This window comes from Sitophilus oryzae, unplaced genomic scaffold (genome assembly GCF_002938485.1).
Source record: "Sitophilus oryzae breed Bouriz unplaced genomic scaffold, Soryzae_2.0 scaffold_1018_pilon_pilon, whole genome shotgun sequence".
Classification (NCBI taxonomy): domain Eukaryota; kingdom Metazoa; phylum Arthropoda; class Insecta; order Coleoptera; family Curculionidae; genus Sitophilus; species Sitophilus oryzae.
In genome coordinates this window covers 209,602-224,740 of record NW_022145636.1, presented here as the reverse complement: position 1 = coordinate 224,740, position 15,139 = coordinate 209,602, and the positions used below count along the sequence as shown (strand labels likewise).

Here is a 15,139-nt window from a genome sequence, read left to right as displayed (position 1 = left end):
TCGAAAAGCGTTGTTTTATTAAGAAAAATAGATCACAATCTTTAAGTAATAAATATAAAAAATGTACAAGAAGCTTAAAATATAGAAGCAAAAGTTTTATTTCTTGTTCTTGAAGATGCTTAGTCGTTTTGAAGCTCTTGGAGTCACGTTCTAGAAACAATATTCATAATATAAAAAAAATATTTCTATTATTAAAACAATGCAGAAAGCATGCCGTTAAAAAGCAGCCCAAAAAAGTTCCCAGAAAATGGAATAAAAATTACTCACTACTAGAAAAAAAAAAAGAAAGATGTACCATTACAGGAACAAGTCTATTCCTGCAAACAGGAAAACAATGACTTGTTGAACTAAAAAGCAAGACCAACACCGTAGACAAAAGTAAGAACACAGAAAGAAATGGGTTACCTCTACGTTGTCTCTGCCAATACCATTGTTTTCTTTGCGTCCCATAAAAAGGGCTCTTATCCTGCTGGGTGTTGTCTAAAATTTGTTTTTTATTAGACAAACAATAAAACATTTAAAAAAATCATACCCTTTTTGGGGGTGACTGGTGATTGGTCTCTTTCAAAGGCTGAATTTCGTTGCCCTGCAACGATAATCTTCCACCATTTTTACTGGGTGTCGGTGGTCCTGGCTTCTTGTATGTGGTCGTGCCCACTTCTTTCTTCTGACGATGCTGCTGCTGTTGTTTTTCACCAGGAAGTAGTTTACTGAGGCTGTCGTCCAGTTCGACATTCCCGCTCTAAAAAATGACAATAATTATTTAGAGATTGCCTGGAATTTTATATTAAAGTGAAGACCGAACCTTAATGTCGTCTTCTTTGAACTTGGATGGGCTGACAAACTGCATTTCTGCGGGATACGAGCTTTTTAGGTGGGGCGGTACCATAGAGTTCCTCCATGCAAGTTCTGACATTCGGCTAACGTTCGATTCACGGCCTTCAAATATTGATAAACATTAAAACATACATTTACAGCTTATTGTGTAATATTTACCTGTCTGCGTTATACAACGGCCTTCTTTCAGGTCTGCCAAGTACTTCGTGTTGAAAAAGTCGTCTTCTTCGTCTTCCATTTCCAAATTTCGTCCTAAAAACAACTTTAGGAGTTATTGTATGTAGGTCGTTGGCCCTATAGTAAAATTAAAAAATATGTTTGAAAATTCGCAACCGTCCTGTTAAATGTGTTCCGTGATTGTTTTTTATAAAGTTTCCTTCTATGATCTACGTTCTTGGACTCTGATGAAGGCCAAAAAAATGGTCGAAACGTAAGACGCTGTATAAAAAAATAAATGTACTTAATGAAATAAAAGGAAAATTATTATTGACCTAAAACCAAGAGAAAACATATATAAAAAAACAACTTTATATATAGTATATAGGGTGATTCCTGTAAGCCGGTCATGCTTTCGAGGAATAATAGGGGACGTCGACATATTAATTTTAATATAGCACACTATAGGTCGGAAATGCCTCTTATGCAAGATAGAGGGTGTTAAAGTTTTTGAAAAATTAAAGATATTCTTTAATAGTTTTTTAACAGTTGAAGGTATCGTTATAAAATTTCATTATAGGAATCTACCTAACAGAGACACTTTAAACGTAAAAGGAAGAGGTATTAGTTTCAACCAGTGGCGTAGCTGTGATACGCATCGGGTAATTTTTTCAAAAAAAAAAATAGTACGCCAGTGATAAAAATAAAAATTTCTGAGTTTTTTTATTTACTCGGTTTATTTCCAAGGAAAAATGTCTCTTGCAACTTTCTCCTATCTAACACCATTTTGTCACAATTTAAAAATAAATAAATTTTTTAATGAGAATCCTAAATACAGCGAATTATTATAACTAAAGGGCAGAAACACATGTGCATCGTAGCTCCCTTCATCTTGGGTAACTTTAGTACTTTTTACTATTAGCACTAAATAAATTTTTAAAAAATTATAAATTAAACTAGAATTTTTTTTATTGTTAATAATAAAATTCGTAGTTTTGAGGTAGTAGTTATAATAATTCGCATATTTAAGGTTCTCATAAAAAAAAATATTTTTAAATTGTAACAAAATGGTGTTAGATAAAAGAAAGTTACAAGAGACATTTTTTCTTGGAAATAAACCGAGTAAATAAAAAAACTCCGAAATTTTTATTTTTATCAGTGGCGTACTATTTTTTTTTTGAAAATATTAGCCGATGCGTATCACAGCTACGCCACTGGTTGAAACTAAAACCTCTTCTTTTTACATTTAAAGTGTCTCTGTTAGGCAGACTCCTACAATAAAATTTTATAACGATACTTTCAACTGTTAAAAAACTGTATCTTGCGTAAGAGGCATTTCTGATCCATAGTGTGCTATATCAAAATTAATATTTCGACGTCCCCTATCATTCCTCGAAAGCATGACCGACTTACAGGAATCACCCCGTATAACTTGGTCATTTGAATAACCCACGTTATGTGTAACTGGTGAAGACTTAAGACTTAATTTTTGTTTGGGTGCAGCTAAAAAACTTAAAATTTTATCATAACTTTGTTCTGGTAATCCTCTATACAAGAAAATAATTTTAGGGTATGCCCCTAAATTAAGCAACATTTTGTATAAAACTTTTTTTCAATCTTCGACGACGGTATTGGACTTTCTCGCACTAATGGGCCACCCTGTATGCAACAGGAGTCAAATAAAAGCGTAACAGGTAATAAAAACATAATGTAACAGAAGTAGACTATTATGACACGACTCCTGTTATAGGTTACAGGAATAGGCTAAAAAATGCATATACGTATTATTTAGAAATATACTCAGGGTTCCCTATTTAACCCCGTGTGCAATTTCTGTGCCGTAAGAAAAAGACAACATAACCCAGCTCCATATTAAAACTGCATAAGTCTATTTCACCCGGATATGGATTGAACTGCGATTGCGCCAAACTCCGATTGATTGTTGTTTTAGTTCTGTTTGGATTACTTTTTATTTGTGCGTGTAAAAGAGTGATTTTGTTTAGTTTATTGTTTCCAATTATTTGTTGATATTTTTCCAACTCCATGATAATGTGTTATAAATAATACAAATATAAATAAAATTGAAGGTTAGGTGTGAAATGTCAGTCAACCACTTCCCTTTAAAAACATCGACCAATGAAAACTTCTTCAGGTGAGGCATGCTCAGTTAAATGAATATCCGGGTGAAATAGACTTATGCAGAATTCCATATTGTTCTTTCACTGTTTGGGCTTCACTTTTTGGAGATTAGGCTGAGTATATTTGTAAATAATACGTATATGAAAAAATGTGAATCTCTATGGTGAATCTTATGTAACAGACGTAAAACATAATATACAATATACAACAGTATAGTAGTAGTATTTTAGTTTAACGGCCTGAGCTGCCAGGGCTATTCGGCCATGCAATAGGATATCCAATCCTCTACTTTTGTATTTAGCTATTATATTATACAGGGTGGTCCGAACTGTATTTCGGAAACTTCGGTAACATATTCTGCAGATAAAAATAAGTACAATTTCATTTCTAATTCGATTTTTTCCGAATAATTTCTGAAGTAACGTCAATATTTGGATGAAAATTGTTGTCTGGAAGTTTTTTGACATGAGAAATTTGATTTTGATGTCATTATGACTTATTTGTAGGGGACGCCACTTAAATGTGTTTTAACTGTTTTGAAGAGTAATAACTTTTCGTCAATTTCGTCCGTACTTATATAAAACTACTGAGTGAAAAAAATATACATTTCCGTAATTTTTTACGTAAAAAATGTCTCTTGGTAAAAATCGCTACGAGCAACCGTTCTGAAGATTATTAGGGTAAAAACATAGTAGAGCGACGAGGCTAGAGGCACAGCGACGAGGTAAGCGTCGCGACTTGAATTTGATCGTGTATTGTAATGGCAAACATAGTAAAGAGATTGCCGAAGCGTCAAGCGACGAGACAAGCGAGGAGATGCGTGTCGAGATAAAAATATGATTTCTTGTCGCGTTGACGCTGGAATGCGTGTGGTCTTTTCAGTTGACTTGTATCATTAAGTAGGAGTACTGCTGGTATAGAGACAACATTTATCATTCGCAATGGCTGAGCATAACATAATATCATCCGTATTCAACAGGCGTGCGTTATGGAATGCATCTCATCCAGACCAAAGAAACCGCTATGCATTAGACGAACTTTGGGCAAAAGTGGCTAGAGAATGTGGAATAAAAGGTAACACTGTCGGAGAACATTGTACATGCTGGTTTGAATTTGGAAAGTCGAGCAATAAATCGCAACTTTTGTCTCCTTACTATGTACGTGTCTCCTGTCGCGTCGCTTATCTTGTCTCTTACCTCGTCGCTGTGCCTCTAGCCTCGTCGCTCCACTATGTTTTTACCCTTAGAATGGAAGTAGTCAATACATATCATTATTGATAAAAAATAAACATGCTGAGTAGACAGTTATTTGACTGAAGTGATAAATTTAGGAACTTTTTATTTTTCTTCAATAAAATTATGATAAAACAGTTTCTGTTGAATTTTTCGCACAAAAACATTTCAAATTTATGATATCAGTCCAATAACTATTTACGCATCGTCCTACGTGGGAGACAAAAGCGAGCGGGCGACGCGTGCGACAACAGAGGGCGATGAACGCGACTCGCGCGACATATTTGAATCGCCTGATGCCGCTTTAGTCGCGCGCATCTCCTACCTAGGAGAGCTTCGTAAGAAAACGTTGTTTGATAAATACACGTCGCTCCCACCGCTCGAATCGCAACTTATCACTGAGGGTGCCGAGACGACGGAGACGACCGTTCATGCCATGAACTTTGGTACGGCTGATGTCCAAGATGGAGAGCTGGCCTCTGTAGAGCCGTCTCAGATACTGGCTTTAGGTAAAGTCCTGAGACTGTATGATGAGTTATAAGTCGTTATAACTCAAGAAAGGGTAAATACACAATAGATCTGTAAGGTTGCGGTGATTAAGCCCCCCGCATTCTACTTTATTATGACTTCTGTTATAGGGTAACAGAAGTTGACTATAATATGTGACTCATGTTACGGGTAATTTGGCTAATATTAATTTACCTATACTATTAATGGACGTCCTTCTAGAAATCGTTATGGTTTCTTCAACATAATCACCAGGAGCGTGTAATCTAGCAGGCAATGTAGCAGTTGAAGTCCTACTTAGTTTTTGCAGCTGATCTCTGTAATTATCACATAATTTTTAACTAATCTCAGTTTTCATATTTTTTAATCATTTTTTGTTACCTGATGTAGCTCTCCCTGGGAAGGCTCGCTGCACTAATGACGCTGTCCCTGTCAGCGACTTTGTTGCCTCTACCTCTCAGGTTAGAAATAGAGTGTTTAGGACCGTTTCTTTCAAACGATGGAACGACTGGCAGATATTCTCTGTAAAATAATTTCTTCTAAATCAAAGAATATTTTCTATTTCAAAGAATGTTTCCCTTAATACTTATAGTATACTAAATAAACATTACCTGGCCATATAGGATTCTTTGGTTGCGTCTTTTTCCGCATGCAGTATGTTAATTTTCTGCTCAGCTTCGAAAAGTTCGTTTCTTAGATCAGTAACAGTTTTTTGTAGATAGGTCTAAAAAATAATAAGAAAAATAATTATATACGTTTTTAATAGTGGTGGTCAAAACCGTTATTTTTAAATAACAGTTGAAACTGTTACTGTTATTTACATATATATAACAGCTTAAAATAACAGGTTTCTGTTATTTTTTTTATATTATCTTAAACATCTAAAAGAGCATACACATTGTCCAAATTGTAGCAAAATCATAAAAAATTTCATATTTATTTCTTAATAAAAAATAATGTAACAATCATACTATGTTTTAATTTGTAGAATGTTCATTATATTATTAATAATGAGGAAAATTATTAAAAAAATTAGCTAAGACAGTCTTTATTTATTTAAGAAGTTGAAAAGCACTTAATATTTCTAATCACCAAAATTCTAATTGATTTAATCACTAAATTCTAATCAACATTTACAATTTCTTGATATCATTATTGCTGATAGGCAAATAAAATAGCCAAGAAAGATAAGAATTGGCTATGACTCAGTAATTTTTTGAATGAAACATATTATAGCTTATATCGCTGAAATGCTTAAAAAATGGCGCTTTTTATGGAAGTCATGGCCAACTATGGTTTCCATTTAAAAAAAACATGTTTCTGTCATATGTCAAAAATGACAGGCTTTAGAAAAAATCGGAGAACACAAACTCATTAGGGATGGGATTATCTACAACTTTTATCTGAAAACTTTTTGTCTAAAATAGATTATAATGTAATTAGGGACAATTTTTAAAATAGCCAAAATTTCTTCTTTTTCAAAATATCTAGTAAGCCATACACTTTTTCAAAAATCTGATAGGCGCATATTTATGACCCCACAAAACTGCAATTCTTTCCCCATTTAACCGACTCTCTATCTCCAGTAGTTTCCGAGATACCCATAGAGAACATAGTAGGAAACTTACCCTGTATATTAAAAATTAAATAATTAAATTCTAACGCCACCGTACACCGCGATCGAATGACACAGGCGAAAAGCTATTATTTTCCAACTCCGCATGTCTCGACCGACGTCGCCTGTTAAGCTCTTAACAGGTATTCTAAAATAACAAACAACTGCTTATTTTCAGCAGCGTTACTTTCCCACTCCGGTTATCTCGACCGCCACGCGTTATGATGGCAACTAGTTAAAAAAGCTGCTTATTTTATATACGTTATTTTTTAGCTGTTGCGAGCCCAACACGACCATCGACCTTCGAACCGATTATAGATGGTTGTCAAAATTAACTGAGATCTTTCATACTAGTTATTTTTTGGAATTGCTTCGAGCCGCACAGAATTTCGTGGCGATGCAGAGCGCCGACTTCGTATCACGAGCGGTCGATCTCCACGTGTCGTTATTTTATATATGTTATTTTATAGTAGTAAAGGTTGCTTTATGTTATTTCTAAATAACTATTATAAAATAACAGAATAGTTAAATAACAACCCATCACTACTTTTTACTTACAACTTCACTGTGGTCGCTTTTAAATTTGGACATCTCCTTGTTCACCTCTTCCCTGTATAATTTGATCTAAAAATAAAACAGAGGTGATCTATACAGTAAAATTTATGGACGAAATCATGAAACACACCATTTTGTCTTTCATTTTAGCCAATTTTTCTTCATATTCTGCCCGAACTTCTCTCAGCTTTTTGCTCTGTTTCGCCTCAGCCTCCTCACGCTCCTTCTTCAGAAGATTCAAGAACTCTTCTCTGTCTTTCGACCGCTTAAATTTGACAGTGTCAATATCAGTCATGTACTTATTGTTTTCTTCCAACAGCTTTTCGTAAGCATCTTTCAAACCGGCGTACTGCTGAATTTGTTTGTTTCGCTCTTCTAGCATCTTCCTAATAACCAAAATATAACAATTTTTCGATGAAAAAAAAAGATGTCACAGAAGGCGTAGAAATACTGTTTATAAGAAATAACCTTACCTTAAATTAACACTTTCAGATTCTTGTTTGGCGTTGCTAGAAACCACTGCTGCATACGCCTCCCTTAATTTTTCCAATTCTTTTTCTAATCTGTCAATTTTCGTGGCAAGTTCTTTCTTTTCTGCAACGGCGGTCTCGTGAGCCTTGTAGATACTGGATTCTGTCTGCTTCATGAGCTCAGTTTGTGAGTGAATGATTTCGTTACGCTCTTTCTTGATCTTTAGCACTTCCTTCTGACTTAATTCTACAGCTAAAATCATTTTTTCTTTTTCGTCTGTAACAACATGAAGCTTCCTTTCTAACACTTCATTTATTTTACTTAGTTCCGCAAGTTTGAGTCTCAGTTTTTCCAATTCTTTATCTTTGCGTTCGCAGGTTTCTTTGTAAACCGTTTCTAAATCTTCATAGTCACTCATAAGTGCATCTTTTTCTTTCTTAACTAAGGCCAAAGATGCAGAAATGTTTGCCAGTTCGCTGAAAAGTTCTTCCTTTTCTTTGATGATTTTTTGAAGGTTTTCCAAAACTTCCGCTTTATCAGATACAATCTTGTTCCTTTCTTGAAGCAGTTCTTCTATTTTTACTTCCAAATCGCCCGTCCTGTTTTCAATTTCTTTATTTTCTTCCATAAGATCGAGTTTGTCCTTATTGCTCATTTCCAAGGCTTCAAGAATTTGTTCTTTTTCTTGAGTCACTTTTCTCAGTTCACTCTCGTTTAAGTTGTAGAAATTCGATATGACAGTCTTTTCCTCTTCTATCATCTTCATTTTACGTCGAGTTTCTTCCAGATCTTTATCCATTTTCGTGAGATTTTCGACAGTTTCGTCCAAGGTTTTGATCAGAATCCTCTTTTCATCGTCAACATTCCGTTTTTCTGCCTCTATTTTATTCTTCAGTAAGTCAACTTCTTCAAGTTTAAGAGTTGTTGTTTCTAAAGCTTTTGAGAGAGCTTTGTTCTCTTCAGAAGCTTTTTCGAAGTTCTCCCGAGTTTCTTTAAAGTTTTTAGAGGTCTCGTTTAAAAGTCCATTGTTTTCTACAATATTTTTTTGCATATCCTCTAAAGACGCTATATAATAGTTCTTTTCAGATTCCAAATCAACCAATTTGGATTGGACTTCTCTCAATACTTTTTCTGAGTCTGCTGCATTCTTCTTTAATTCACTTATTTCTCTTGTAAAGACGAATTTGTCTTCAAATGCTTTTTCTTCAACCAATTCCAGCTTTTTGGCTGTCTCTTCTAATTCGCAATAATGCAGCTTCCTTTCTTCACAAATTTCTTGATAGTCCTGTCTCAAATTATTTAAACTTTCTACAACTTCTTCATATCTTATTTCCATTTCATTCCTAAGCAATACAGCCTCATTTATTATTTCCTCCTTTTCAGTTAAAATCAATGATATTTTTTCTATTTTTTTAGATTGGTCTTCAGAAAAAACTTGCAAATCTGCTAAAGTTTTGCGCGTCTCTTTAAGTTGTTCTTCAACTTCATTTTTTTCGACTTTGAGACTGCAAACAACGTCTTCAAAGTGAACTTTTTCTTCAATGTATTCTTCTAGCTGAGTTTTCGTTTTAAATAAATTTTCTTCAGTAGACTTGAGTTTTTCTTCAATTGTATTCTTATCAGCTGATACTAATTCAAGTTGATTTTTTATCTCTTCTAAATATGCACTCTTATCTGCTAAAATATTTTTAAAATCAGTTAATTCAACTAAAATAGAGTTTCTTTCGGATTGGACCATCACAAGGTCATTTTTATATTGATGCAATTTTTTTTGTAGGTCTTCTTTCTCATTTCTTTCTTGTTGAATTTCATTTAAAACACGTTCAAATGATTCATTTAAAGTTTTTTCTTTAAAACTAAGTTCACTTTTCATTTCCTCTAAACAAATTATGTTTTCATCTAATTTCATTTTAAAATCAATTAATTCAAAGGAAATACATTCTTTTTCAGACTGACTTTTTTTAAGGTCATTTTGCAATAGCAACAGTTCTTTTTCTAGATCTTCTTTTTCTTGTTGAGCATTTGCATAAGATTTTTGTAATTCTTCTAAATTAACATGCATTTCTTTCAAAGCTTTCTCCTTTAAAACTAGTTGATTTTTCACTTCTTCTAAGCAAACTGTACTTTCATCTAATTTAGTTTTAAAATCAGTTAACTCAAAGGAAAGGCATTCTTTTTCAGACTGATTTTTATCAAGGTCATTTTTACATAACAATAGTTCTTTTTCTAGATCTTGTTTTTCTTGTTGAGCATTTTCATAAGATTTTTGTGATTCTTCTAAATTTACATGCATTTCTTTTAGAGCTTCCTCCTTTAAAACTAGTTGACTTTTCACTTCTTCTAAGCAAACTGTACTTTCATCTAATTTAGTTTTACAATCAGCTAATTCAAAGGAAATACAGTCTTTTTCAGACTGGATTTTTTCAAAGTCATTTTTACATAACAATAGCTCTTTTGCTAGATCTTCTTTTTCTTGTTGAGCATTTTCATAAAATTTTTGTGTTTCTTCTAAATTTACATGCATTTCTTTCAAAGCTTCCTCCTTTAAAACTAGTTGACTTTTCACTTCTTCTAAGCAAACTGTATTTTCATCTAATTTAGTTTTAAAATCAGCTAATTCAAGAGAAAAACAATCTTTTTCAGATTGAACCTTCTCAATGTCACTTTTATATTGCAGCAAATATTTTTGTAGATTTTCTTTTTCTGTTATTTCTTGTTCATATTTCCCTGATATATTTTCAAATGATTCTTTTGATTCCTTCAAAGAGTTCTCCTTTAAATTCAGTTGACTCTTTATTTCTTCTAATTCATTAGTATTATGTTCAATTCTTATTTTCAGATCAGTCAATTGAACTGAAAGATAATCCTTCTCAGACTGAACTTTCTCAAGTTCCAAAGAACTAGACAGTTTGATATCTTCAATATCATTTTTACAAACGGATAATTCTTTTTGGAGCTTTTCGTTGTCAACTATTTTCTGTTGTAGTTCTTGCAAAACGTTATTAAACAAACTTTTTGACTTCTCAAAGGTTTCTATCATTTCCTTCATTTCTTTATTTTTCTGGTTTACAATTTCATCATTTTTGAGTTTCTGTTTAAGAGTTTCTTGCAAGGAGCTTTCTGTATCTTCAAGTTTTTTAATGATTAATAAATTTTCATTTTTAATGTTTTCTAGACTTCGGTTCTGTTCTAATTTAACTTTTTCTAATTTTTCTTTTTCCTTTAATATATTTTCAATTTTTTTATTAATCTCTTCTTTTTCGATTTTTTCCTTTTTATTTTCTTCAGAAGCAACACTTATAGATTCTTCTAATGTTACAATAGTTTCCTGCAAAACTTGAATTCTTCTATTCAACTGAGACTCAATTTCATCTTTCTCCTCAGCCAACCTACTAAAATTCTCTCTAGCATCTGCAAGATATTCCTTAGTTTCTCTTAATTCAGACTCAGTATCTTCTAATTTCTGAAGAGCTTCTTCCCTCTTAGCCATTTGTTCATCAAGCGAGTTCAAAGTATTCCTTAATTTATTTTTGTCTATATCTATTTGTTTAGTGAGTTGGTTTTTCTCTACAACATGGTTTTCAAGGATTTTATTAGTTTCAACCAATTTCACAGCAATATCTTCTAAATGTTTCGCATCTTCGTATAATTTGGTATTTAAAATGTTGTTTTTTAATTTTTCTTCTTCCAACTGTTGAGATTTATGAGCTAGAATTTCTTTCGTTTGTTTTAGTACTCTTTTTGTCTCTGACAGATCACGTTCCAGCTCTTCTTTTTTTAAATCTGATTTTTTAATTTTTTTTTCAATCTCTAAAAGATTTTTTGTCAAATCGTCGTTTTCATTTTGTTTTTTATCTAGGTCATCAGACACTCTATCAAGTATTTTTTTCAAACTTTCTATAGTCGATTCAGCTTCAGCTAATTTTTTTTCTATACCTTTGATTAAGTTTTCAAAATGTTTTTCTCTTTTTTCTAAATGTTCTTTGTTTTTAATTATTTCATTTTCAGCTTGCTTTAATTCTTTCCCTACCCTCTTCAAATTTTCATCCAACATATTATTGTTTGATTTTTCCTGATCTAGCATGTTTTTGTAAGTTTTCTCCAAGGAGTCAAGCTTCCCAGTCAATTTTGAAACATTGTTTATGGATTGATCAAGTTGATTTTCACAAATTGTTTTTTCTTCTGTGATTTTCTCAATTAAATTGTTTGCGTTTTTCAATTTATTTAGGGTTTCTGTTAAATCTTTGTTAGTCTCCTTTAGTTTATTGTTTATTGTATCTATTGTTATTTTTTCTTTTTCCAGTTCATCTGAAATATTTTTTGCTAATGTTTCAGATTTATTAAGTTTACATTTTGTTTCATCTAAATTACTTTTTGTTTGCTGTAAGATGTTTTCAATATCAATCTTATTTTTCCTCTCTTTTTCTAATTCAAATTTAACAGCATTAAAATCTTCTTGGCATTTAGCAAACTTTTCATGATTTTCTTTCAATTCCTGAATATTTTTTTGTAAATTTTCGCTGGCTTTATTTTTTAACATTTTTTCCTCTTCTAATAATTCCTGAGTGTTTTTATGCTCTTTTGATACATCTTTTAGTCTACATTTTGCTTCTATCAATTCTGTTTCAATACAATTTTTCTCTAATGTAATTTTGTCAAAATTTTCTCTAAGTGTAACTAGCTCTTCATGTATTTTATTTTTTTCCTGTTCACAAGTGTTCAATTTCATTGCTTTTGCATTCAAAAGCATTGCCATTTCTTCTAACTCTTTCTCAATTTTTGCTTTAGACAATTCAAGAGAATTTAAGTCAATCAGTAATTTATTATTTTCACTATATGCATCTGTTAATTTCAATTCTACCTCACTTTTTTCTAAATTTGTTTTTTCAAAACTGTGTTCTAATTCTATGATTTGAAACTTATACAAATTTATTTCCTCTTGAACTTTCATTTTTTCTGTTAATGATTCTTCTAAGTCTTTTAGGGCTTCCGCAAGTTTTATTTGGGTCTCTTTCAGTTGAATATCCACAACAGATTGAGCTAAATCTTCACATGATTGTAAAGGTTCAAAACTTTTTGATCTTCGACTTGATAGAGCAATACTTTCTTCAAAACTGTTTGAAGACCTGCACCTATATTCTTCCAGGAGAGCCTCCAATTCAACACAGTGAGCTGTCAATGATTCATTCTTGGTTTCTAATTCTTTTAAGTGTTCAGAATAATATTGCGATTTCTCTTCAATTTCAAAAAACTTCTCTTGCCACATTGTAGAGTTTGTTTCCAATTTTTTTACCTTATTTCTTTCTATATCCCTTTCTTGTCTTAATTTTTCATATTCACGGTCACACTGATGAACATACTGTTCTAAATTCTCAATCTCCATTTTCAGAAGCTTTACTGTTTGTCTGGAATCAACATCTTGAAAATGAGGGGGAGTACGTAGTTCCAATGACTCAACTTCTCCTTGTAATCTCTTTATTTCTGAACATTTTTGTTTTAATTTGGCTTCTAAAAATACCATTTATTAAAAATTAAACAGAACAAATTATAATTTACTCACCTAATTTTGCGTTTTTTTCTATTTGCTTTTTTAAATCATCAGACAAATCAGCTTTGTCATACTTTTCGAGTTCTAATTCTCTTCTTAAATGTTCAATTTCTTTATCTCTATCTTCTAACTTTTTTGTTTTTGTAGCAGGTGTCTTCAATATATCTTGCAATGGGCTCCTCTTTGCAACAGGTGTACTAATAACATCGAACAACTGACGCTGCTTATTTGTATTTTCAGAAACAATGCTCTGTATAATTTGTTGTAACTCTGTAGTTGATACTTGCATACTAATTTTTTCTAAAAACTTTTTTATGTACACCTGTGTAGGTGATGTCAAGTTATAACACATTGGAGATGTTAAAACATTTCGTCTATCATGAATACATGTGTAATGCATTAATAAAGAAGTTATATGAATAAGATCCTCTTTAGATAAGTCTGATACATGAACACTAGCCTTGTCCTTTATTTCAATCCTAGGATAATGAACTGATATCAAGTCGAAAATGAAAGTTAAATCATCAGGAGAAATGTCTGTCGATTTCTTTCTACAAAATAACAGAAACACGAAATAAAATACGTTTAAACATATAAACTAAACGGGCTTACATGACTTTATGTAAATTACAAAAGAAAATACCATCATGTAAATCTTCTAACTGTTGTATAACTTTTGAAAGCTTGAGGCAGTTAATCTGAAAAGTAAATAAGGTATTCTAAAAAAAGCTTAAAGTTAATATAAATTACAAACCCATTCCACTAAAACTAATTCCCACGTTGAACTCATTTTGCAATAATGTTCTTATAAACTATAAACTATAGTCTTAAAATAACACGTTAAAGATACACTTTAGGAACTTTTCAAAATTAACGAATAATAAATGTCAGGAAAGAGAAGCAGGGATTTGGTTGGCCAGAAACAAAAATGAACGTTAAAAAGATAGTGATGTGATTGGTTAAAATTCAAAGTCACTCCTTTTCGGTTCGGGGTCACAATTTAAAAAAGAAGAGTTTGACATATGTTTGACGTTTATAATTTTCTGTTCTCTTCTTATAAACGTGAAAAGAATGAAACAAACTAATGTACTCTGTACTATTTATTGTGTATGTGTTTTGTGCTATTTATTTTATTGCAGTCAAGCAGTGCCTTCTATTAAAAGATCAGCCTAGGCGCGGACTTTTGTTTACTTCATCAGCTGTACATACTTAGATATTGGGTTAGATTCCGTTTCATATTTTGTTGGTTGATTTTTGGTTTTAACTCTTTGATTTTTGGTATTATTTATTATTGTAGTGCAAAAAACTAATTATTTTGGTGTTGAAGTGACATAAACTACTACCAGATATATGGTCACTCTCGGTTTCGCATAAAAAATAGAAATTTTAAAAATTACACGTTGTGTAAGTGATTTAACCTAAAAGTGCCCATACATTTTTTACTTATCGTGATTTTTGTGTGTGTCTTTAAGACTCTAACAATTCATCAATAAAGCTTAAGTGGAGTGTGTTTTTGGTGCTATGCCTCATCTTTGTTGTGTTCCTGGTGGAAAGGATAGTTACTAAGGATAGTTATTATACTAGGCAGCCTAAAGTGTCCGGAAGAGCAAGAAAAGTGGGTACGAGTTATAAATCAAGATAATTTTATTGAAAATATCTTTAATAAATTTAAAAATAATATTCTCCCATGATGGTAGGTATGTATGATAGGTTTATATATGGTAAATAGGTATTATGATCTAGGGAAAAATAAAGAATATGTGTATTAGAGATCATGAAAAAGATTATTATTTTGAGTTCAAATTTTAAAAAAGATTTTTGTAAAGACAAGACTGATACAGTTTAAAAGAAGAATGTGTTTTTGATTGATAATATATAATGTATGTTAAGCATAACATATATTTGTTCAGTAATTTTTAATGAATAGTATTGATTATTTATAATACCAAATTAATATCAAATATTTAAGTGATGGCTGAATACAATATGAATAAAATAACAATAAAATTGGTATATTTGCATAATACAAAATTAAGTTTTAAGAATAAAGGTGTTACTAAAAATACTAAGAAATTCATA

At 31.7% G+C, this 15,139-nt stretch overlaps 1 protein-coding gene across 1 annotated transcript; it reads right to left on the bottom strand.

The window, feature by feature from the left end:
• Position 1: 1 nt before the first annotated feature.
• On the bottom strand, positions 2-13,974 carry LOC115874526 (coiled-coil domain-containing protein 18-like). The gene is made up of 14 exons (XM_030889695.1): positions 13,815-13,974; positions 13,673-13,758; positions 13,073-13,611; positions 7,515-13,020; positions 7,172-7,427; positions 7,045-7,110; positions 5,483-5,595; positions 5,253-5,393; positions 5,067-5,188; positions 997-1,089; positions 806-939; positions 533-742; positions 406-480; positions 2-150 (listed from the first exon to the last, which is right to left on the bottom strand). Exons 1-14 carry the CDS (start codon positions 13,848-13,850, stop codon positions 97-99), a joined length of 7,431 nt encoding a protein of 2,476 aa, XP_030745555.1. The 5' UTR covers positions 13,851-13,974; the 3' UTR covers positions 2-96.
• Between the last annotated feature and the right edge of the window lie 1,165 nt (positions 13,975-15,139).